Genomic DNA, 25,742 nt, shown 5'->3' with positions numbered 1-25,742 from the left:
CAACCAAATTACACCATCCCTTTAAAGTCTTTCTTTTCTTTTCTTTTTTTGCGGTAGGACGGAACTAGAGAAGCAGCTCCAATTCCTTGGCCTGCTGATCATGCAGAACGCACTAAAACCAGTCACCACCAAAATCATCAAACAACTCAACAATGCCAACATCCGTACCGTCATGGTAACTGGTGAGTAGCGGGATTGGTGTGCTGTATGTTTGGACCTTAGGCACACACGTAGAAGAAACAAAACTATTACAATGACTCTGTAGATGACTTGTGTAGTCCCATGTATTGCAATTAGTATTGTCAGTTTTGTGGTTGCTTGTGTTCAGACATCCATCGCTTCCATTGTAGAGCCATGTAAAACTAATCATGATTCAATTCAGTTCAACTACAATTGGAGGGAAGTTTATAGATCCGTAGCTTCAAGGCTGTGTATATCATAAACTGGGAGAGATAGAAGAAAATTTTTAACAAAAAAAGTTTCTCCTATAAACTAGTTTGTAGTTGTACTTTGCACATGAGCAGAAAAAGGTTACTGGTGATAATAACCACATTGCTATTTAAAGTCACTGAGATAAATATCTTTGATGTAATGATTATTCATGCATATTGTAATGCTTGTAAATGGTACTTGCCAGTACACCCATCTTGCAGCAACAAAGTGTTCATTAAAGCCTAGGATTTGGCAATATGAGTATGTAGATGAAATTTGTCAATGCATTCATTGCGAAACATTGAAATGGATGCTTCCCAAAGTTTTAATTGTGAGATTGTTCTGGTTTCATGGTCCATGCAAGTTCATTCTTTGTTAGAGCATGAATTCCGCAGATTGCTTCGACAGGAAAGCTTTATGCACTATGTCGCTTTGAAAACAAGTGAAGTGCCTAAACAACTGAGAAAAAAGAAAGGTTATTTGGGAGATATGCTCATGAGCTGATTACAAACCAGCTTTTTGCACTGTTGCATCATGTGTGTTGCATTTGTGAGTTTGTTGCTGTGGGACTGATTGATCTTGGATGTGACAGTGTGAAAAAAAAAAAGAAGAGAGAATTGTTTTTGATATTAGACTTCCACTGCCCTGTCCTCAATGTTTCAGCAAGTGATCTGCTGAAGCCAGTAGGCTAAAGTTTTCCACAGTAAAAATCACTGACTTTCAAAAAATGGTGTTAAAGGGTGTGTACACTTCTGGTCAAGGTGAGGATTTAACTTTTAACGTTTTGCGAGATATTCAGAAACCACTCTATTTGAGATGTCAAAGAGCATGCAATTCTAAGGGGTATCAAAAGTTTTTTTTTGATGAAAATCGGTTTTGAAATGGCTGAGATATCTAAAAACAAGGTGAAACTAAGAGATCCTAATAAAAGGCGTGGTCTGTCGCCTTTTATTATTTTCACTTTTTTGGATATCTCAGCCATTTGAAAACCAATTTTCATCAAATAAACGTTGAATCCTTCTTGAAATTACATACTCTTTCATATTTCATAAGAGGTTTCTCATTATCTCACTTAGGAATGTTCAAAACATGAATTCCCACCTCAACCAATACTGTACAGTCCCATTAATGTTGACTGTGAAGAAAATTGTAAAGCTGCGTGGTACAATCACTCCAAGAGTAGTCCAACCTGTACAGATATGAGTGCAAACTTAAGATTACTGCCCCAAGACTTTGACAGTGTGTGTGTGTGTGTGTGTTGGTTCATTGTGAAAGATTGACCTTTCTCTGCCTCACCAAGCATGTATTCTCTGTCATGCAAATTTTACCAATTATTTCTCATTTCTCATAACTGGAAATGATGATTTTAACTCTTTGCAGGTGACAACATGCTTACAGCCGTCAGTGTGGCGAGGGACTGCAAGATGGTGGCTCCCATGTCAAAGGTCATCGTCATAAATGCCCTCCCGCCCCAGAGCGAGCTGCCAGCTCGCATCGAGTGGTCCTATGACACGCTCCCCGATGCAAGCACCGAGTGTGTGACGTCTGGCTCGGAGGTGAATTAGCTCCTCAAAGTTTTATGTTGTAACCTTGATTTACTTGACTAAAGCCCGCCGCCCACTGTATGACTCACAACTATACGACCTTAAAACCATACGACCAGGTCGTGTGACCTGGCAACGCACAATATACGACCTGACCTTAAAACTAGTCTTACGACCATCCTGGCTTCAGTAGGTTACCATTGAGTATAGAAGCGCATGCAGTGCACGTTACGTGCACTTCTCTTTGCATAATACTGTATCGTGATTGGCTGAAAGCCCACAACTGGTCGTAGAAATTAAATATGCCAAATTTCTACGACTGGTGCTAAGACCCAGTCGTACGACTGGAAACTGGCAAGACTGGTGACGTCACACTTCTGGTCGTACGACCGGTCGGATCGTATAGTGTGCGTCGGGCCTTAAAGGTGCATAGTCCTGGTGTTTTAGTCAAATGCGTACGCGGGCGCACGGCGCAAGTTTCCTATAGAGACCTACGCTATCGATTCCTCTTTAGCGCTTACACATTGGCCCACTTCCCCGAGTCCGAAGAAGTCCGAGCCACTGTAGTCAGTGGTCCGATCACAGTTCGGCTCATGATTCGGCTGAGGGGGATGACAGCTTTAGCAAACTTCTTTTGTGATGTCATAATAACAAGCACATATGCACGCACCCTTGCATTACTACAGATTGCGCGATGCGCAGAGAAGACAACGAAGGCAACGTTATTTAGCAACGCCTATGCGCTTTACTCTTGATGACAGCTCAACTTCGGTAATCTTCGTATCAATGCTAACGGTGATCGGCAGTATCATCAGCAGCGCCCACTACACTACCGGGACTATGCCCCTTTAATTGCACAGGACGTGGTGTCCCCATGTGCTCCTTTTGGTGACCCTCCTCCATATGTCTCTATCCCTGGCCAGTTCCTCAGCATCCTGTATTCGTACTTCTAATCTGGTCACTCCAGCACAATGGGGATGTCCAGGCAGTCTGGGAGTATCAAGTTGTAACCAGCAACCTTTAAAAAAAAAGGTTTGATCACCATTTATACAATGTATGTCATAAGCATGATATTGTGTGAATCCTGACTTAAAGGGGATGGCTAGTAACTGATCAGTGGGAATCAGTGGGAATGCTGCATGGGGGATGATTGTTCCAATCCTTTTGGGATTCATTTAAGAGTACATTATGTATCTATTGTTGTGTGAAAATTATTTTCTTCAGAATGGTCTCATATTCAAGTAATGTGCAGTTTAATGTTTCCAAGTTAGCATGCCTGTACAGTGACAGGGCGATTAAACTGCACATCACGTGAATATGAGATCGTTCTGAAGCAAATAATTTTCACACAACAGGTATATAATGCACTCTTAAATGACTCCCACTAGGATTGGAACAATCATCCCCCAGCATTCTCCACTGATCCCCTTTAATAATTAATAATGATAATTTTCACTTTCAAGAACTGCAGCAATAGGATGAAAAATATGCATCATCACATTTCATGAAGTAAAGCTAGCAATATCTCAAGTTGCAGATGATCTACATTGTTTTTATCCAACAGGAGGAGGCAATATTCTGCCGTGTTTTTAATGTTGTTAGTTGACTCACTAAATTTGTGAAAATGAAACCACTGAAGATGTGTAGCATATGCAGTAAGTCTTTACCGTTTTCTAAAATTCATAGGACTTGCTATCTAGGGGCCATATTTTATCAGAAGTGTGATACATTGGCACGTATACACTGTATCATCGCTGGGGCGACAAGACCTCGTATCTACAAAATGTCAAATGTTCAGGAAAGCAAAAAAAAAAAGGCAGCCGAAGCACTATCTCAAATGGAATTGCTTTTCCTTTGACATACTGTGGTAGCTTCATTTTGGGGGTAAGACAGCTAGGATTTGGACAAGACACCACTTGACTGATTATTTGACCATTAATTTAAAAAAAAGTCATTTTCACCAAAATTTTACATACAAGGTCTTTTCACCCCAGCGACAATATCTCTGTTTGAGTGACAGAACCTTGTATCTCAAAAATGCCAAATGCTCTAGAGAGCTAAAAAAAACCCGACAGCCAGAGCATGGTAACAAATGGGATCGCCTTTTCTTTGACATGCCGTGGTGGCTTCATTTTTTGGATTAGACAGGTAGAATTTGGACAGTACATTACTGAACTGATTATCTGATAATTTATTCAAAAAAGTGATTTTCGCCAAAATTTGAGATACAAAGTTTTGTCACCCCAGCGAAGATGTGAGATATTAATGGCCTTGTCTCAAGCACCTCATCTTTTTTTTTTTTTTTTATTCTAGGAAATTAATGTCTCCATCGAGGCGGAGAACTTCCACTTTGCCGTTTCTGGGAAATCCTTTGCTGTTCTCAGGACTCACTTCCCTCACCTCATGGACAAGGTAAGTCCTGCTTTTTAGCTCACCTGAGCCAAAGGCTCAAGTGAGCTATTGCGATCGCCCTTCGTCCGGCGTCCGTCGTCCGTCGTCCGTCGTCCGTCGTGCGTCGTGCGTAAACTTTTTACATTTTCATCTTCTTCTTGAAAACCCCAAGACCGATTTTCATCAAACTTGGCAGGTAGCATCCCTAGGGGGTTAGGAACTCAATTTGTTAAAATGGGCACCATGCCCCACCCAGGGGGCCCCCAGGGGGGCCCAAACCCCCCAAAATTAAGGAATCTGTAAAAATCTTCTTCTCTAGAACCAGAAGTGATAGAGCTAAGTTAATACTATGAGTTAGTACATTGATGACTGTAGTTTCAAGTTTGTTCATGGCAGAATCAGGGGTGCCCCCCTTGGGACCCAGGGGAGGGGGGTGGGGAGGGGTTCTAATGGGGCCTAAATTGTACATTTTCATCTTCTTCTTAAGAATCCCATGACCCATTTTCACCAAACTTGGCAGCTAGCATCCCTAGGGGGTTAGGAACCCAATTTGTTAAAATGGGCACCATGCCCCACCCAGGGGGCCCCAGGGGGCCCAAACCCCCCAAAATTAAGGAATCTGTAAAAATCTTCTTCTCTCGAACCATAAGTGATAGAGCTAAGTTAATACTATGAGTTTGTACATTAATGACTGTAGTTTCAAGTTTGTTCATGGCAGAATCAGGGGTGCCCCCCTTGGGACCCAGGGGAGGGGGGTGAGGAGGGATCCTAATGGGGCCTAAATTGTACATTTTTATCTTCTTGAGAACCCCATGACCCATTTTCACCAAACTTGGCAGGTAGCATCCCTAAGGGGTTAGGATCTCAATTTGTTAAAATGGGCACCATGCCCCACCCAGGGGGCCCCCGGGGGGCCCACACCCCCAAAATGAAGGAATCTTTTAAAATCTTCTCTAGTATCAGAAGTTATAGAGCTAAGATAATACTATGAGTGAGTACATTAATGACTGTAGTTTCAAGTTTGTTCATAGGAGATCCAGGGGTGCCCCTCGGGGAGGGGGGGGGGGGTGGTTGGGAAGGTCCAAATGGGGGCCTAAATTGTACATTTTCATCTTCTTCCTGAAAACCTCATGATGGATTTTCGTCAAACTTGGCAAGTAGCATCCCTAGGGGATCAGGAGCACAATTTATCAAAATGAGCACCATACCCCACCCAGAGGGCCCCAGGGGGCCCCAATCCCCCCAAATTAAGGAATCTTTAAAAAAATGGGACCTTATTGTACATTTTCATCTTCTACTTGAGAGTGCCTGGTCAAATTTTGGTAGAGCTGTGAATAATTATACCCCCACCCACACATAGTGTGTAGGGGGGGTATATAGGAATCATCCTGAGGTCGGGTGGCCGGTCGGTCGGTCGGTCGGTCGGTCGGTCGGTCGGTCGGTCGGTCGGGCGGGCGGTCGGGCGGTCGGGCGGTCGGTCCGTTGCAAAATCTTGTGGGTCGAACTCCTCTCTCATTTTTTGAGCAATTGACCCCAAATTTGGCATGTGTGACCGCTATCAAAGGTAGATGTGCAAGACACCTTTTTCGTTAGTATCGCATAATGCGTTGCCATGGAAACGGCATATTTTCGTAAAAACTTGTGGATCGAACTACTCTCTCATTTTTTGAGCAATTATCCCCAAATTTAGCATGTGTGACTGCTATCAAAGGGAGATGTGCAAGACACCTTTTTCGTTAGTATTGCATAATGAGTTGCCATGGCAACGGCAAATTTTTAAAAAATCTAGCAAAATGTTGTGGATCGAACTCCTCTCTCATTTTTTGAGCAATTGACCCCAAATTTGGCATGTGTGACTGCTATCAAAGGTAGATGTGCAAGACACCTTTTTCATTAGTATCGCACGATGCGTTGCCATGGCAACGGCATATTTTCATAAAAACTTGTGGATCGAACAACTTTCTCAATTTTTGAGCAATCAACTTCAAATTTGGCATGTGTGACCGCTATCACAGGCAGATGTGCAAGAGACCTTTTTCGTGAGTATTTCATAATGCGTTGCCATGGCAACGGAAGATTTTCATATAAATCTTACAAAATGTTGTGGATTGCTCTAATCTCTTAGGTTTGTAGCAATTCAGTTTGAATTTGGGATATACGATCAATGTAATGTATATTTGTGCAAAACACATATGTGTGTGGTGATGAATCTGTTGCCATGGCAACAGAATTTTTTTAACCAATCATACAAAAATGTGTGGATTAGCCTAACTCCTTCAGTTTTCAAGCATTTGGCTTAAAAATTGGCACATGTGACCACTATTGTATGTAGATGTGCATACTTACTCTTTCGTCATTTTTTATCTATGTGTTGCCATGGTAACAGCATAGTTTGAATGAAAGTCATACGAAAATATTGTGGATTCAGTTAACTCCCTCAGTCTTAGAGCATTTGACTTGAAATTTGGCACACATGACCACTATAGTATAAAGATGTGCAAACTTAATCTTTCGTCAGTGATGAACAATGCGTTGCCATAGTAACAGCTTTTTTTTAAACAAAAAAACATACAAAAATATTGTGGATTCAGCTAACTTTCTTTAGTCTTTAAGCGTTTAGCTAGAATTTGGCACACATTACCACTGCGGTACGTAGATGTGCAAAGGTAATCTTTCGTCAGTGGTGATCAATGCGTTGCCATGGTAACGGCATATTTTGAATGAAAATCATAAAAAAAATATTGTGGATTCAGTTAAATCCCTCACTCTTTGAGCATTTAGCTTGAAATTTGGCACATGCAACCACTATAGTATATAGATGTGCAAACTTAATCTTTTGTCAGTGGTGAGCAATGGGTTGCCATGGTAACAGCAGCTTTTCACTAAAATGCATACAAAAATATTGTGAATTCAGGTAACTACCTCAGTCTTTGAGCATTAAGCTTGAAATTTGGCATATGTGACCACTAGAGTACGTAGATGAGCATACATTGTCTTTGGTCATTGTTGATCAATGTGTTGCCATGGTAACAGTATATTTTGAATGAAAATCATGCAAAAATATTTTGGATTCAGTTAACTCCCTCAGTCTTTAAGCATTTGGCTTAAAATTTGGCACAGGTGACCACTATAGCATATAGATGTTCAAACTTAATCTGTCATTATTGTTGAACAATGCGTTGCCATGGTAACAACATTTTTCACCAAAAAGCATGTGGATTCCGCCAACTCCCTCAGTCTTTGAGCATTTAGCCAGAAATTTGGCACACCTGACCACTATGTTATGTAGATGTGCAAACTTAACCTTTCGTCATTGTTGATCATTGTGTTGCATGGTAACAGCATAGTTTGAATGAAAATCAATATAAAATATTTTGGATTCAGGTAACTCCCTCAGTCTTTGAGCATTTGGCTTGAAATTTGGCACATGCAACCATTGTAGTACAGAGATATGCAAACTTTGTATTCCATCATTGTTGAACAATGTGTTGCCATGGTAACAGTGCATTTTGAATGAAAATCATACAAACATTTCGATTAGATCCTAACTCTCTATGTTTAGAGCATTTTGGCTTCATATTTGGCACATGTTACCTGTACATTACCTAGATGTGCAAAAACTCTTTTGTCAGTGTTGAAAATGTGTTGCCACGGTAACAGTATATTTTGAATGAAAACGATACACTAATATTGTGAATTCAACTAAGCCCCTCATCCTGTTAGCATTTGGCTTGAAATTTGGCACATGTGATGGCTATGATATATAGTTGTGCAAAACTTCATTTTTTTCTTAATATCCAACATTGTGTTGCGCCATGGTTATACAATTTTTAATAAAAACCATAGAAATCTTCAGTTTATTTATCTTGCTCACTCAGTTTTTGAGCACTTGACTTGAGATGTTGGACATTTGACTAACAGTGAGCAATACATTTATTTACTGTTGGACAGTGCATTGCATTAGTTTTTTTTTTTCATTAAAAAGTAAAAAAAAAAAATCATGGTTGAGCTAATTTCCTCAGTTGTGGGTGGGGGTATATTAATCACAATGAGTGATAGTTCTAGTTTAGATTAGTGACTGCGTGAAAGGTGAACTTGCGATACTCAGGTGAGCGCTAGACCCGCGGGTCTCTTGTTTTTCTTTTTTTCTTCTTTTTTTTTCAATAGTGGAGTATTAGGGAAAGTCGGTACTCGTCTTGCCATGGAAAAAATCTTATCTTAATTGTGAAGTAGAACTCACTATGCTGGCAGTCTTTGGTCACGATGTAAGATTTTTAGCTATTTTACAAAAACTTGCAGATTACATAATGACAAATTGATATCAAACAAACCACCTATATGTATCATTATAGAAAAAGAAAGAAAACTTTCCTTATCATATTCCTCACGTATCAACCCATCCATACATGTGCCAGAACCAACATTTTAAAAGATCTGAAGATAGCCCTCCCTCTTCTCCCCCTGGCCCCCCCCCCTCCCCATTTCAAAGTACCCAAGCATTTTTAGGAGTAAACAGAATACCATAAACTACCTCCTGTCACAGAAACATGTAGTGTGTCTATGGCTGCGTTTATCTATAAATTTCTGAGGCAGAATCATGATTCTAAATGCATTTGAGGCATTTTCGGAGGTTAGATGAATGCAACCGTGTTTTCAAACGTATTTAGAAACGGTGTTTTGAAACGCGTTTGAGACGATGATCGCCTTTCTGCGAGTAGATAAACGCAGTGCCGTTTTGAAACGCGTCTATGTCTCAAGGTGAAATCCCAGCTGTTTCCAGTTGTGCTCTGTACCAATTATTTTGTGTGTGACTAATGAGGCATGTTTGGTGGCACACAGTTGACCTTTACTTCCCGGTGTAAAGCAGCTGCGCAGTGACAACACTCGAATTGCAATTGGATAATGGTTAGATAACAAATGCAGTCTAGGACACCAGAGCCAGCCATTGTATCATGGCATTGCCAAGCAGTCCTGACATGCTGTGTATCACGATGTATTGTGAGTTATCCTGTCTTGGAACCAGTGATTAAATTACCTTTGCTCCTTGTACGTATGGTTTCTTTAAGATTGTCCAGAGAGGGACGGTGTATGCACGGATGTCACCTGATCAGAAAACACAACTCGTCGAGGCGCTGCAGAATTTAGGGTGAGAACACCAAACAGAGAAAGGCATACTCTGTGTTTGGTTTCCTTCTTATTTCATGTTGTCCTACTTGTGGATAAGCAAATGTCCCAGTATTGCTTTGTCTTTGTTGTGAGTGTTTTGAAGAAAACAACAAATAGTTAGAAGAAAATTGATATGCAGATCTTTGAATGCTTTAAATACAAGCATGGACTATCTGAAATCCAATCAGCTGATATGCATGAAAGTCTAATGTGGGCCTGAATTATAATGCTGTGTCCATTATGATTAGAGCCCTGTTCATATGGGCTTCAGTTGCAAATATTTACATGCGCATTGTGATGCCCATTGAGAACCTGTTGCTTCTTGAAGAATAGTCTTCATAATCGAAAACAACTTGCTACACATATGAAGGGGTTCGTTTTCTGATTATCCTCCAGCTTCATTATGATGCTGACATATGTGTATTAGTGTTAATGTGAGCGTATGAAACGTCTGTTTTGATTGGTCACTTTTGCAGGTACTGTGTGGGTATGTGTGGGGATGGAGCCAATGACTGCGGAGCTCTGAAGACGGCCCATGCCGGCATCTCTCTTTCTGAGGCAGAAGCTTCGGTGGCATCACCTTTCACTTCCATGGTACCCGACATATCGTGCGTGCCCACCGTCATCAGGTGAGCTTGCACTGGCATCGTTGTCTAACATTTAAAATGTTACTCCATGCTCCGTGTGACTTTAAAGGGGCATATTCCCGGTAGTGTAGGGGGCGCTGTTGATGATACTGCCGATCACTGTTAGCATTGATACGAAGATTACCGAAGTTGAGCTGTCATCAAGAGTAAAGTGCGTAGGTGTTGCTAAGTAACGTTGCCTTCGTTGTCTTCTCTGCGAGTCGCGCAGTCTGTAGTAATGCCAGGGTGCATGCATATGTGCTTCTTATTATGACATCCCAAAAGAAGTTTGCTAAAGCTGTCAACCCCCTCAGTCGAATCATGAGCTGAACTGTGATCGGACCACTGACTACAGTGGATCGGACTTCTTCGGACTCGGGGAAGTGGGCCAAAGCGTAAGCGCTAAAGAGGAGTCGATAGCGTAGGTCTCTATAGGAAACTTGCGCCGTGCGCCCGCGTACGCATTTGACTAAAACACTGGGACCATGCACCTTTAAGTAATATCTTACAACTGGAACAATGGGGAGTCACTATATAAAGTTGGAAAGTAATAGAATTGTAAAGTTTCGCAAAGCTTCACAAATGGCAGCATAAGTAAGGATTACATCTTACCCCTTTCTGTACCAGGGACTTTGGACAGTGTGTACAATGCTATGGGGTTTTCTGTGCCAGTCAGCACTCCAAGCACACAAAGGGTTAACCTTGGATGAGGTCATTGCTTCATAATTCTTTCCTTGACCCGTGCAAGGTTCTTCAGCAAATTTTCTCTTTGGAAAAGAAAAAACAGATCATAGCCTTTGCGTCATGTGATTACAGACTTGTAGTAACTTTACAGCAATGACTCTGTAGGGCAAAGGGGCTTGTAATTGCAAAATTGTTGACTGAAACATGTTGCTCAAAATACTGTAATGTCTGTGCGAACAAATTTGACTGTTATAAGGATGTGACATCTCCTAGGAACTCCCGTCATTCCTTGGTAGAAGAGATTGTTTTGTTTGTTTGTTTTGTGTTTTGTGTTTTAGAATCCATCACATGATTGATGTTAAGTACTTGTCTATTTTTAGCTCACCTTTGACAGGATACTGTATACGCCGAATATTTCGCGAGGTTTTTATTTTCCCGAATTTCGCGAGTCAGGTGCTATTCGCGAAATTAAAGACACGCGAAAATATTGACTCTGATCCCGATGCAAATGTGACATACGTGTGTACACTTCTCCTTTCAGTACAGGGCACCATGGTCGCGAATTTAACCACTCGCGAAATCGTCGGGAATTCCCGATTCGCGAAAATTTAGACTCGCAAAATATGTGGCGTATACAGTATTCTTCTTCATATACAGAGCAGACAAAGAAGCAGAAATCTTGTGATGTGTTATTTGATGCAAACACAGGAATAAGTGTATTTTTATGCTGTCCAGAATTCTCTTGTGAAAGTCAGAACTTGTATTTGTATATGTCAACATAAATCTGGATATAGGGTGTTCAAGAATGCAACAGTTTTGTTTGATCTAGATGTTGAAGTTGTTCATATCGGCTTTTAAATTAGTTTGACATTTTGTGTATATTAGTTTAGTTTAGTTTAGTTTATTGAACACCTCGTGGGGTATGTGAGTACATCATAAACAAAAGCGATGTCACTTTGATTGTACCATATTTTGTTATGTTTATTATCTTCTTACTAGGGAGGGTCGAGCGGCCCTCATGACATCCTTCGGAGTGTTTAAGTACATGGCTCTTTACAGCGTCATTCAGTTTGTATCCGTCATGATCCTCTACTGGGTGAGTTTGTCTGTCTGTCTGTTGTTTTGTTTGTTTGTTGGTTTGTCTGTTTAAGATGAGCACATACAGTCATCTTGTCTCATATTGCATCCGTGCTGATGTCAAAAGGTTCAGAGCGTTTTTTGTTGGGTCAAAAGTGTGAAGTAGGTAATGTTCAAGGACTCGCTTTCTCAGGCCAAGCATTTGTCTTGTATGCAAAATTATAGAAGAAAAGAAGTGGCACTGGGTTATATAGGGAGGTGTCTTTTTTCTTTTGTTAAGGGCAGTGCTATCATGATAATGATAATGTTTGAGAAACTTTGGCATCCCTCCAAGTATGTGAATTATCGATATCAAGTTTTATGAAATTTACGTTGGTACATGCGTACATTATCATGTAAAATGAAAGCAGCTTCTAGTAAACACATAAGATTACCATTGTGTTGTTACTATGGGTATTGTAGGTAGTACTTTCAGTCTGTAATATGCATTTTTTTTTTTTTTACTATAATCTGTCATGCTTTCCATCTTTCTGAAATTCCTCACTGTCTTGAGCTGGTTCAAAATTTTTGTAAAATATATATATCTTTTACAATAGGGAGAGTTTGAAAGATAACGTGTAATGCACTTGATATTGTTTTAAACTCAGATTGACTCCAACCTCGGTGACTGGCAGTTCTTATACGTGGACCTTGTTATTACAACTACAGTGGCCATCCTGAGTGAGTTTGAGTTTTTTGTATCCACCGAATATGTCACGAGGATTTTATTTTTTCGTGAATTTTACGAGTCGGATACTATTCGCAAATTTAAACACACACGAAAGTTAACTCTGATCCCGACATGAATGTGATGTGCCTGCGTACACTTCCCCATTTAGTACTGTGCTCCACAGTCGCAAATTTAACCACTCACAAAGTTGTTAGAAGTTCTGATTCGCGAAAAATTAGACTCTCCAAATATGTGGTGTATATAGTACCCCTGATTTCGTTTGTATGTGTCTATGTATATGTGTGAGTTTATACTGTGAAAGCTGTATTTTTGCCTGGGTTTAATTTTTTGCAAATTTTGTGATTCACTGTTTGGCGGAAAATGTAACAACACATGAAAATATCAACTCCTGATCTTGATCGCATTAAATTTGGGGCAGGAAAATATCAATGAGCTCATTTTGTGGGCATTTGACACTTTCCGGGCTGGGGCAAAACCATGGCCACGGCTGGCCAGAAACGTGCATGCTAGTAGGTCTAACGTTACGCGCATCCCTCTTTAGCGACAAACCTTAAGCATGGGAGAGTGCAGTAATCAAGGTTGCTGGGTGTGCATGCTGTGAGTATAAATGAGTTTGCACTGCTAGTAGTTTCTGTGAATGTATATTGTGTTGGCTCTTGTGGGAAATACTACGCATACATGGCATAGTTCGTATCATTTAGTATTACTCACACTGTACTTACGTACGTTAGCCTCGTTGTCAAATCACAAAAACAACATCTCAAGAAAATGTCTATCACCTCATTCACAAAAATATCTGTACTAAAAAATCACAGCTTTTACAGTCTGTATGAATGTACAAATTGTATATGTTGTGTATGCATACATGTTGGTTCATTCGTGATGGGAGTATTCCCCCTTTGACAACTTGCCCTGTGTAGGTCTTCGAATTAAAAAAACAAATCCTACTAGTTCAACATGTATAGCTCTGAATGTTCCCTTATCTCATAGAAATGAAAAACAGATGAAGAATAGAACGGGTCCAATTTGAAGCGGAACAATCCTGTTCTCATTGGCTGTACAAAATCCCCCATATGTTAAAGAGAGAGATAGATGACTGTAGATATTTCATTATAAATTGCTGAATAAATCTGTGCAATTCTGAAGATTAAAGTCAAGAACACTGCAGAGAAAACTTATAGCAAACACACACTCACCAATTCTTACTAACTCACTGAATTAGGACAACTTTTGTACATGTATAATTTGAACTACTAGTAAATTCTTGAAGCTGCAGTTTTTGTTGCATTTGGTTAGCTGCTACAACTAAAACACTCTACTTTGTTTGATGTACCTTTCAGTGGGACGGAACAAGGCCTCGCCGAAGCTTGTTAAACAGCGCCCTCCAGGGAGCATTACGAATCCAACCATCCTCCTCTCTATCATTTGTGAGATGGCGATGGTGTGTGCTGTTCAGACCACCGCATACTTTCTCCTCTTTTCTCAGCCATGGTAAGATATATGCTATCTTTTTCTAGATTTTGATTTTAGTTAGAGTTGTGGCTTATCTTTTCTTTGTGAGTTCTTCATTTTTACTTTCATTTTGCATTTTGCTGCATAGTATAGTCTTCAAGATACAGGGAGGTTCTGTTACAGGCTGAGTCAATTTAGGAAATGAGATTAAGCTCAACGGTCAAATGTGACAGGGATGGTATAGATTTGGTTGAAATGGGGCTTTAGGTTTCCAACTTTTTGTGAGATAATGAGAAACCTGTTGTGAAATCTGAAAGAGCATGCAATTCTAAAAGCAATTGAAAGTTTATTTGATGAAAATAGGTTTTGAAATAACTGAGATATCCAGAAACAAACAAGTCCTAAATAAAAGGTGGGTTAAGGACCACATTGTTTTTCATCGTTTTTGGATATGTCATCCATTTCAAAACCGATTTTCATCAAATAATTCTTACATTCCTCGTAGAATTTTTAATATTTCATGTAAGTGGTTTCTAATTATCTTGCCAAATATTAAAATCTGAATCCCCATCTCAACCAAAATATACCATCCCTTTAATGACAATGTCTGAAACAAGGGTCACCAAATCGTGGAGATTATTGTGTGTAAGACGTAGTGGAGCTCAGAGTTCAAAAGACGTGTTGAAATATTGATAGTACCACATCAATTACTTTCTTTCTGCTGTGTCGCCTCAGGGCGGTGAGTTGGCTCAGTCGGCAGCACATCTGCCTCTGACCCAAGCGACCCAGGTTCAAAACTAAGTCTGGACTGAGCAATGTTGTGTGTAATCATACCGTCCCCTCTAGCAAGAGGCAAAACACTTTGTCCCTCAGATAGGACATAAAATGGAGGTCCCTTGTGTGAGAGAGTCACATCTTATGCACGTAAAAGATCTCATTCATTCATTCATTGCAAAGAGCAGGGTGTTTAACCCGATGAAGTGGTCCTGCCTCACAACTGGACCCCATGGAAGACCAGCTTAGCATAAATGTAGCTGAATATGGGCTATCCAGCCATCTTCTCAGATGGAAATTGAACAAAGTAAAAAACATGAATCTTTGTCTCCTTTCTCAGGTTCACCCCCTTGGAGCATCACTCTGACCCTGACAAGAACATCTTCTGCTACGAGAACTCTGTTGTGTTCCTTGTCTCCTCCTTCCAGTACATCATACTGGCTGCGGCCTTCTCGAAGGGCGCCCCCTATCGTCTTCCAATTTGGTCCAATGGTGAGTCTGGAATCTGGTAAGGAAAGGATGTCATGCCTCCCAGGCCCCCCCCCCCCCCCCCCTCCAGATCTCTGCTGTCAATCACGCGATCGTGACGAAAATTGGCACACACATTGCCTATGATGTAATCTAAAGTACCATGAAGTTAATTTTTCAAATAATTATCATTTATGCTAAATTATGCTAATTTATGCATAATGATGCATGAAATCGGACAATTTGGTATAAATCACTAAATGAACTTCAAAACAGGCACATTTTTTGTGTAAATGTTCTTTTTAGTGTCCTTAGCAAAGATCGGAGAAGATAATAGAGCCATCGGAAAACTTTCTTAAGTATTTCATGGTTTTTTAAATTTCTTATTTATTTCCTTGTTTTTTCGATGAAATTTGTCCGCAACATTGTTCCGAACAAGAAAATATGTTATTAACTGATTTTAATTAATAAAACCCCAAAATAATCATGCTTTCATGAAATTTGCCTGTAAGCACAGTTTGCATTGAAATTGTACACAAATTCACGTTTTTGAGCAATTTTTGGTCTGACATGCATACACATATGTATGCGTAACTTCGGAACCACGCACCCGGGCATCACAAATTTGGTGTCAAAAGATGCGGGAGACTTGAAAGGAAAAAATCTTGAAGCATCGCGGCGATAGCTTTTCGCGATAGCGATACATCGCGCGGAACGTCGAGGGGGGGGGCCTCAGGGCCCCCCCCTCCCCCTGGCCTAGTTCGGGTTAAAAGTTAAAAGTGACAGAGAGCAATTTTGTTTGTGTGCAATCGTGTACAAGTTTGTATTCTATGCATATTTCTGATGCAGAAGTAAAACAAAATTGCGAAATCACGATACTGGATTGGGATCCAAATCCAAGAAGAAAAAGAAAGAGAAGAAAAGGAGATGAAAAGGAGTTGGAAAATGTTGTTGGGTTTGATGTGACGAATGTACATCTTCTCTGTACTCTTTGGCTGTCTATGTTTAAAACCATAAATGACTTGGTGTTCTGTGTTTAATCTCATCCTGCCCGGTGTTGTTTGTGGTGTCTTTAATCATCCTGGTGTAAAGAATGTATTACTGGTTCTCTTTAGGCGTCTGTGTTTACCATAGAGAACACAGTGTTCTGTGTTTTATCTCATCCTGCCCAGTGTCATATGTGGTGTCTTTAATCATCCTGCTTTTCATGCTCTTAGGTGCTTGTGTTTACCATTAAAATGACATGGTGTTCTGTGTTTTATCTCATCCTGCCCAGTGTTATATGTGGTGTCTTTAATCATCCTGCTTTTTGTGCTCTTAGGTGCTTGTGTTTACCATTAAAATGACAAGGTGTTCTGTGTTTTATCTCATCCTGCCCAGTGTTATATGTGGTGTCTTTAATCATCCTGCTTTTTGTGCTCTTAGGTGCTTGTGTTTACCATTAAAATGACAAGGTGTTCTGTGTTTTATCTCATCCTTCCCAGTGTTATATGTGGTGTCTTTAATCATCCTGCTTTTTGTGCTCTTAGGTGCTTGTGTTTACCATTAAAATGACATGGTGTTCTGTGTTTTATCTCATCCTGCCCAGTGTTATACATGTATGTGGTGTCTTTAATCATCCTGCTTTTTGTGCTCTTAGGTGCTTGTGTTTACCATTAAAATGACATGGTGTTCTGTGTTTTATCTCATCCCACCCAGTGTTATTTGTGGTAGCTCTCATCATCCTGGTGCTGATGACGTCAGTGATGATGTTCCTACCGGTCCCTTGGGGTTTCCTGGAGAACAACATCCAGCTCCGACAGATTGCCCCCGTCAGCCTCAGCTTCACCCTCTTCTTGGCTGCTCTCGTGCTCTTCAACTTCCTCTTCGCTTTCGTATTTGAGGTACACCATCCTCTTTAGTCACTTTACTGTCAGTTTAGAACACCCCTACAGAATGCACATCAATGAGCTTACCCCTTGATATGAGTGTGCCAGACTAGAATTCTAAAAAACAAATGGATTAGGTGATATGTTCTTGAATATTTCCATACTTTTAGTCCTCCTGTTGTTGATGATGCATTCTTCTTTTATTTTTATTTTTCTTCCTGATCTTCATTCTTCAACTTGGTAATTAATGGATTACTTTGAGCCTTAATCTTTTGATTAATTCTAATTGCTAGCATTGGCGTGTACAGTTGAATAAAGCATGGAGATAACAACAGAATATCCCAAGATGCCTGTAGAGTGGCATAGAAACATATTTTACGATTTCTGGCAAGTTCTAGCTGGTAGATTTCTGGGATAATGAGTCTTTAATATTTTTGCCTCATCTTTTCCTCTCTTCCACAGACTTTTGTCTTTGACACAACCACCTTTAAGAAGTGCATTCGACCCTTACGCTGCAAGCGGCAACCTAAAAACCGGTACAAGCTGGTAGAAAGGGCCATTGTAAGTGACCCCACGTGGCCACCGGTCGGGCACACCACCGAAGCGAGCGGCAAAATTTTCAGTGGCAGTGTCAATACATGAAATAGGTTGATGCACATTCAGCTCACATTGGGCATTGTTTTATCTTTATGTCTTACTGTCTTTCTCAACACAGAGGTTACTATATGGCCTTGCCATACATGTCACCTGTGGATAGATTATTTGTGTGTAGAAATATAAGAAATCACCAGTGTGTTAATCATTATTATTGGCCTGTTTATGTGAATTACACATCTCATTGTCTTTGTTGGAGATTATGTTTGAAAAACATTGATTTGTAGCATTATTTTCATGTATACTTCTTTTTCAAGGAGGGGGCGGGAGGGTATGTTAAATGCGACCAAACTGTAGGTTTGAGCAGTGAAACTGTCTCTTGTCACAATTATACTTGTTGGATTTTCATGACATAACTAAAGGCACCCTTTAAGAGTCTTATGTTCATCATTGAAAAGTCCCAGCAAACTGGTCGCTTTGTAATGGAGCCAGCTCAGTTTGATACAATACAAGGGGAATGTGGGTATTGGTGATGATGAATATCATAGTAATAACATTGTAATAATGATAATATGAATATATTCACTGATTTCATGATAGTAAATGTGTCAACATGTGTATTGAATGTGCAACACGTACACAAACTTTAAGCAATCTTATGATGGAGTAAGAATCATCACCTCTATGATAGAATGTTTTTTGCATAAAGTACCAAAACTGAGTAATGCTATGATTATAAGAAGTTGAATAAAAAGTAGTTGCAATGCACAATATATACTTATTAGAATAAAAGAGAAAAAGAAGTTTTGTGTTGCTTTTTGTGGGAAGGGCTAGTGATGTGGCTTTTCTGAATACTGCGTGTGCTGTCATGAATCTCATCCAAATATGTGGCTTATTTCTGTACTTAACAGCCATAACAAACAAATGCAGAAATTGGTATTTGTTGATTTTGAGTTTGAGGTAGAATTTTTCTCTTGCACTTGTATTTCATTGACAACTTGCGCCCAATGTTTAGGTTTGATGTACCAACATGCAGAGCTGCAATCATGTCAAAAGAGATAAAAGCAAGATGCTGCCAGGAAAGCGCTGGTCATAGATCACCATTGGGTTGTTAGAGGACAAGTTCACCTTCATAGACATGTGGATTGAATGACTACAGCAATATTAGTAGAACACATCAGTGAGAGTTTGAGGAAAATCGGACAATCGGTTCATCCAGCAATGACTGTGTAGATTTTTTAAGAATTCATAACTTTTGAACGGATTGTCCGATTTTCCCCAAACTTTCACCAATGTGTTTTACTGATATTGTTGCATTCAGTCAGTCCACATGTCTATGAAGGTGAACTTGTCCTTTAAGGAGCTTCTGCATGTTTTGTCGTGAATGGTGCAATCAGGAGGGCATTTCATGAAGGAACTTGTCGGATAAAATATCTGACAAGTCAATTATATCCGACAAGTTTTGAGAAATTCTTTAGTCTGATTGGCTGATTTCTCTGAACTTGTCGGATATAATTGACTTGCCGTACATTTTATCCGACAAGTTCCTTCATGAAATGCCCCCCTGACCTGGGCCCTGTTTCATAAAGCTTTTCGTAAAGTTACAAACAACTTAGGAGTGACTGGTGATCAGTTCTTGTGCTGAATTATGGAAATTCTGATAAGTATAGCACATCAGAACTGATTACCAGTCGCTCGTAAGTTGTTCGTAACTTTACAAACAGCTTTATAAAACACCACCTACTTTAGAGAGACTTTATGTGAAGAGTTTTATTACAAAAGGTGGTAACTCCATTCTTTTTAATTTGAGATATTTGAGTATAAAGCTGCCAAAAACAATGACAGTGATAACAAAATATGATATATTTTTCATTATAACTTCAAGAATATTCCTTGTTATGAAGCAAGTGGAGTATCTCTTGAAAGGTGTTATTTTGCTCTATGTGATGATGGACTTATACTCTTGGTTGTTTGAAAATGTTGCTTAATCCATTTTGCAATAAAACTTCATTTGGGTAGACTTATACACTCATTCCTGTTTCAAAGGCTTTCAGAATTGCACAAAGATGCCAATGAAAGGATCTATTCCTTCACGGGTAGTTACACAGAAAGTTCAGGCTCTAAGTAGGTTTTATGCTTATCATATCTGTTCACTTTTTGTCCCCCCCCCCCCCCCCCCCCCTTAGCATGAACTTTCTCGAAGTGAGATTGTAAGAAATTGAATAAATGCATTAATCTTACTCTCACTGCATGTTAATGAGTGTAAGGTAAGGTGAAAAACTCATCTTTTGAACAATGCATTCTATGTTTGAATGATATATGTCGTGATTATTACTTTGTAATGTGCAGTAGAGTATATTATTATAATAGCTGAGCAATATAAATGTCCTTTATTATCATTATTAGGTGATACGCTTTTAGCGTATCACCTATTGTGTTTGTCAAAATCTTCCTTTCTTTCTTTTTATTCTTCTTTCTTTCTGGCACATTTTGTGTCGTGAATATCTCCACATTGACATGACGGAATAACATGACATTTTCAGTCAACATGTCTCATGACAATATCTAGCCACAATAAGGTTTTCATGACAGTAACATATCTATGACGTCATCAAGGCGCCATTTTGTGATTTTCGGACCATGTTACATGATCGATCATAACTTCATAACTAAAGGTCATTTCTGTATCATTTTCAGTGGACATAAAGTTCAGGTCACGCTCTATCTTGCTTTTTAATGCTAATTACCTAGGACATCATTACGCGCGCATTAGCGCGCGTCAAAGTTTTTAAATGCTTAAAACAACTTCCCAATGGGAAATCTCGAAGTTTCAGACAATTTTAAGTGTTCTGCGCGTTCGCGTCCGTCCGCGCATTTCCGCGCAGCAACATGAAAATGCACATTTTTTGACAGATTTGGATTCCTGATACATTAAGTAACAATATCCATTGATTTCCGATCAATTTCGACCTATAACAAAGGAATGCGCTGGCGTCAAAGTTGAAATTTCGAGTGCGCGTCTATGTGGAAATATAGCGAAAAACATGTCTTTGTTTAATTCGCTATAGCTCTTTAAAACGTCAGGTGACCCTATGTTTTTATTGCATATTACAAAAGCATATGAATTGTAAATAACATTTCAAGTATCAATATTTCCCTAAATACATTATGACGTCATCATATCATCATCTGAAATCAAAAAAGTGGAATTAATTTTTTTGAGGTACTGTTTCTGACATTCATTTGCTCGTATCTCTGTTGTTTAAGCTCAATATTATCCCAAATTCAGATATGTTGTACTTTGAACATTTGCCTTTTAAGTCCAAATCATGGTTTTGAAATTTGATGACGTCGTCATACCTTAAATTGTGATTAAAGGTAAAGATGCAAAATCGGACAAGTTTACGTGTTATGTCTATGGGAGGTGATTTTTTTTTTTAAATCATGCATTGACTTGACAACGTTTAAGCACCTTTATCTCAGCTGATTTTGCTTCATTTCCTCTGAAACTTAAGTATCTTGTAGCTGAGACAATAAGCTTCAGTAATCATGCATTTTATATTTTGAAATCTCATCATCAGGTTGACAATTTTGCAGTTTAAAACTGAAAATGAGAATGGAATGTGGACCAAACGATTCCCGATTCATCTTTCACATACATAAGTTTACGTTCCTCATATTTTCTCGCCGAGACGTATGGCCGAGTGGTTAAAGGCGACGTCTCAGAGACGTGAGGTTGCGGGTTCGAACCCCACAAGATCACGAAACAAAATACTTTGCTATTTTACTTTTTTTTCTTCAATTTTGTATTACATATTCGTCCATGTAGAAATCACGTTCGTATATAAACGCACCTATACACACACACAGACACACAGACACACACCATATCCCTCTTTTTTGTGTTGGAGACCACATTGCTTCGACTGCTGCAAAATTTTGCAGGCTGACTTTGTCAAACCGATCATAGTATGTAATGACGACGACGGAGGTGTTGTACTTTGAACAATTGTCTTTCAAGACCATGTCATTGTTTTGTACTTTGATGACGTCATCACACTGAAAATTGTGATTAAAGGCAAGGTATCAAAACCAGCCGACTATAGGCTTTATGTCTACGGCGCGTATTTTTCCCCAAGTTGCCAGAAATGGCATAGCGACATCAGTCGTAACAAGGCCGCATTTCCGTCTAGCAATGCACTACATGTTCACGCGGCCACGATTGTTGAGTGGGCATTGACTTTTTCCCCCTGTAATATCTATACATTTCTTTTTTGCCTTACCATTTCCGGGGATGTCCCGTGGCCGAGTGGTTAGAGAAACGGTTTTGCATGCACGCTCAATATAACTTCAAGGTGCCTATATCACATTCTTTTCTTTGTCGATCACAGATGACCGACACCTGATGACCCCAAGCGTATCACCTAACTCGTCAGCGTGACGAGTTTCATATCTCGTTATTATTATTATTATTATTATTATTATTATTATTATCATTATTATTATTATTATTATTATTATTATTATTATTATTATTATTATTATTATTATTTATTATTATTATTATTATTATTATTATTATTATTATTATTATCATCATCATTATTATTCCTGCAATTCAGGTGTGGCTAAAAAAATCCTTTGTGAGCTTAAAGTGCTGATTGTCACAGAAAACCCCACAGTGTTGTGCACCCTGTCCAAAGTCCTAAGCACAGAAAGAGTTAAACTCTGCCCGTCATTCACAAATGTATTATACTGATCGAGAGGCTGAGCACGATTTGATTTCACAAGTCTGTATATCTTGCTATGTATGAAGTCTGTCGCATCATCTAAAGTACGTGTGTAGAGGAGAATTTACCCCTACGGAAGCTGTTGAAGCAGAAATCTAGTACATGAATATCTTTTGCATTTGTAAGTGTTCACTGATCAGTCACTGTCATTTTACTATTTTGCTTTCAACAAATATTTAAACAAATATCTCCTTGAAGTAAAGTCTCTTTATTTACTGTGTAGTCATTATTGAAAACAAAGATGAAAAATATATCTATTTGTAGATGTACATAAGAATTCTTTATAACATCTTATAAATGGAAATTCAAAGCCTTGTATATTTATTTTGTTGATGAATGTTTATCTTTAGCATCCCAAATTTGTTTGTTAATGTACTATATTCAGATATTTTCTACGTAATGTTTTATATCAATAATATATGTGTATTTTTGGAGGAAAAACAAATCACGTTCAATGCTTCTGTGTAGGTACCGGAATTGCATTTCTTTCATTCTTATTTCAATGTAATCATCAAAACAATTGCATATAATGATGTTTGTAGAACTGAGAAGATTGTTAAGCACCTGTGAAGTGTCATATTGAAATTACAATATATCTTGAGGTTTGAGCTAGTACTGGTGTTGCAAACTGATTTTGATGATTTATGTTTCATGTTCTTTGCAATATCAATGTTTTGTGTAATTGCTCTCTAGGTGGCATGTGCACATGAAATTTGTGCCTTGATTAATGATACATATCATCATATTAACAAATGCACTGCAATTGTTATGTTTGTTCTATTTATTTTGTGTGTACATCTGTGTTTGCTAAAGTCATGGTGAATATGGAGTAGATATCTGCTTCAGTGTTCAGAAATGATGTACATGTAATTTAATATCCAGATCAGGTGCGACCTTGCGAAGATAATCAGATTCCGTCAATCAATTTCTCGGATTTACATTTCCTTACTGAGCAGAATTGCTATTTTGTATGATGTACACGGAGAAACACTTGTAGCCTTTCATAAGGATGTGTCACAATACACGGGAACCTCATTGATAACGAGTTAATACCAAGTACCTGATCTAGTGACATAATTTTTGTAAGTCCCTTTCCTTATGAATTCTTTTGTTTTTATCGCTGATATAACGAGATACTTGATATAATGAGGACATTTCAATGGCTGGAAGCAGCTTGTTGTCATTAGATTCTCCTGTATTCCTTGGCCATCATGTATTGTGCAGATAAAAAAACAAATCAATCCTTTTCAGGTGCTTGGCAATAAAGTACCATTAACTTTCTACTGATTTCAGGTGTTCACAAATGTATTCTTGTGTTCCTTCAGTCCTCTTACTGATCTATACAACAAAATGAGATGAGGTAGCCATGTGTGAAGTGTAGGAGCCTACATGCATGTGTGTGTGCGTATGTGTGTGTGTGGGTGTGTGTGTATGTGTGTGTGTGTGTGTGCGTGTGTGCGTGTGTGTGTGTGTGTGTGTGTGTGTGTGTGTCTGTGTGTGTGTCTGTGTGTGTGTGTGTTGTGTTGTGTATGGGGGAGGTGGCATACATGTACTTGTCTGCATTTATTATGTTGTATAATTTGTACATGTACTCCATGTATAATACCCGGTACCGGTATGTTACACCTTGCCATATACTGTAGTGTATTGTGTAAAGGGCCCCGACCACAAGCTGTGCTTCTCTGGGGTCCCAAACCTATCATTCTGAGATTTTGCAGTTATGTCTTGTACTGTTGTTATGTTTGATTTGGTTTGAATAAACTGGAAAAAAAAATGATGGAAATTGCCCATTTCAGTGTTGTGCGAAAGACAGACCAACTACATGTATAAAGGTGAGTAGGTTATTCTTGTTACAGCAAGATCAACATGTACATCAATATCAAAGATATTGTGACAACTTATCTCATAGTTAGGGGTCACTAGTAGGTGAAGGGGTGGATTAAAACTACAAAGTATATTCAGTTGTAATAACATAATAGTCTTGGCTATTCGAAATTACAGTGCGTTAGTGGAAATGTTATCATGTTCGAGGATATTTACAATGGTGCAACATGCATAACCTTATTAATACTGAAAGTGTTCTTCATTTCCACTAACATCACGAAGTTAAACCTGTGCATTATTTGTTTTATAAAATGGGTCGATGAACTATGGTAGGGCCTAAATGTATCAGCTGGTAAAACTACATTGTATATTGCACAGGCATTCAAACGACAGTGTAAATCAAAGCAATTTTTGTTTTTTTTTTAATGCAAGTTAAACAACACAACACGTAGATTTTTTTTTTTCTTTCTTTTTCATAATAGGGCAGTGTTTTGTAATTTTGTAAATCCATGACACACATAATTTTCAATACCGGTAATGGGTATTTGAGGAGTTAATGAAGTCATACTTTCAAGAAAAAAATATTGCTGTACCTCCACTTATTTCCACTATACGCAGAAAAGGGCGGAGAACCTACCTGTTTACCAGTACGCTTACCCAGTTTACATGGCTGGTGCCTCTTCCGGGTTTCATATCAGCTGACTGGCAAAAAAAAAATCCATTATTACCAACAGGCAAAAAAAGTGCCGGTAACAAAATAAAACAAAAAAAAAAAAGGTGCTAAAATTACCTTCACTTTTGGCTGCCACTTGCGGGTTTCATCACCAGACAAGAAGAAAAAAAAAGTTTTTTTTGACAAACAATAACAAAAGATCCGAAAAACAAGCCAGTCCTTTGGCGGGCGGCAATTTTGTAGGCCTAGTAGGGTCCTATAGGCCTGCAATCTCAGGGTTAATCAGCTTCACAGCAATAACAAGAGTAAAAAAAAGAAAGAAGAAGAATTGAGGGGGTAGGCCTACGTCTCTTAAACCACATTTTTCTTGTGCTGCTTCCGGGGTATCAAAAAAAGAAGAAGAGAAAAAGTGGGGTCCAAGTGGTTAGACCCTGATTTATTCATATTTAGGCATACAAGAAAGTGGGGGTCAGTGCTCCTCCCCCCCCCCCCCCCCACACACACACACACACGCGCCCTGTGTGTACAAAAGGTCACTTTCGTTTACGTTGAGGTGGCCGCTATAGACAGGTTTGACTGCACTAACATATCACGCACACACACACCGGATCCAAAGCCACATTGTACGAGTGCGAAGCTAGCGGATCAG

At 39.1% G+C, this 25,742-nt stretch overlaps 1 protein-coding gene across 1 annotated transcript in view; it reads left to right on the top strand.

The window, feature by feature from the left end:
- LOC139733580 (polyamine-transporting ATPase 13A3-like) overlaps nt 1-17,908 on the top strand; it is a 49,569-nt gene extending 31,661 nt beyond the window's left edge. Inside the window, exons 20-30 of the mRNA XM_071644390.1 lie at nt 58-182; nt 1,813-1,988; nt 4,290-4,388; nt 9,434-9,513; nt 10,010-10,162; nt 11,843-11,939; nt 12,568-12,640; nt 13,991-14,141; nt 15,217-15,368; nt 17,043-17,227; nt 17,675-17,908. Of these exons, the coding sequence (XP_071500491.1) occupies nt 58-182; nt 1,813-1,988; nt 4,290-4,388; nt 9,434-9,513; nt 10,010-10,162; nt 11,843-11,939; nt 12,568-12,640; nt 13,991-14,141; nt 15,217-15,368; nt 17,043-17,227; nt 17,675-17,854 (1,471 nt within the window). The 3' untranslated portion in view covers nt 17,855-17,908. The remainder of the gene's footprint in view (nt 1-57; nt 183-1,812; nt 1,989-4,289; nt 4,389-9,433; nt 9,514-10,009; nt 10,163-11,842; nt 11,940-12,567; nt 12,641-13,990; nt 14,142-15,216; nt 15,369-17,042; nt 17,228-17,674) is intronic.
- Nucleotides 17,909-25,742: the final 7,834 nt, after the last annotated feature.

Source organism: Diadema antillarum, unplaced genomic scaffold (assembly GCF_040938485.1).
Source record: "Diadema antillarum isolate AM-2024a unplaced genomic scaffold, OU_Dant_1.0 seq00000483_RagTag, whole genome shotgun sequence".
In the NCBI taxonomy this organism is placed as follows: domain Eukaryota; kingdom Metazoa; phylum Echinodermata; class Echinoidea; order Diadematoida; family Diadematidae; genus Diadema; species Diadema antillarum.
Note: the sequence above shows the minus strand (reverse complement) of the source record. Positions and strands in the feature narration are given on the sequence as shown.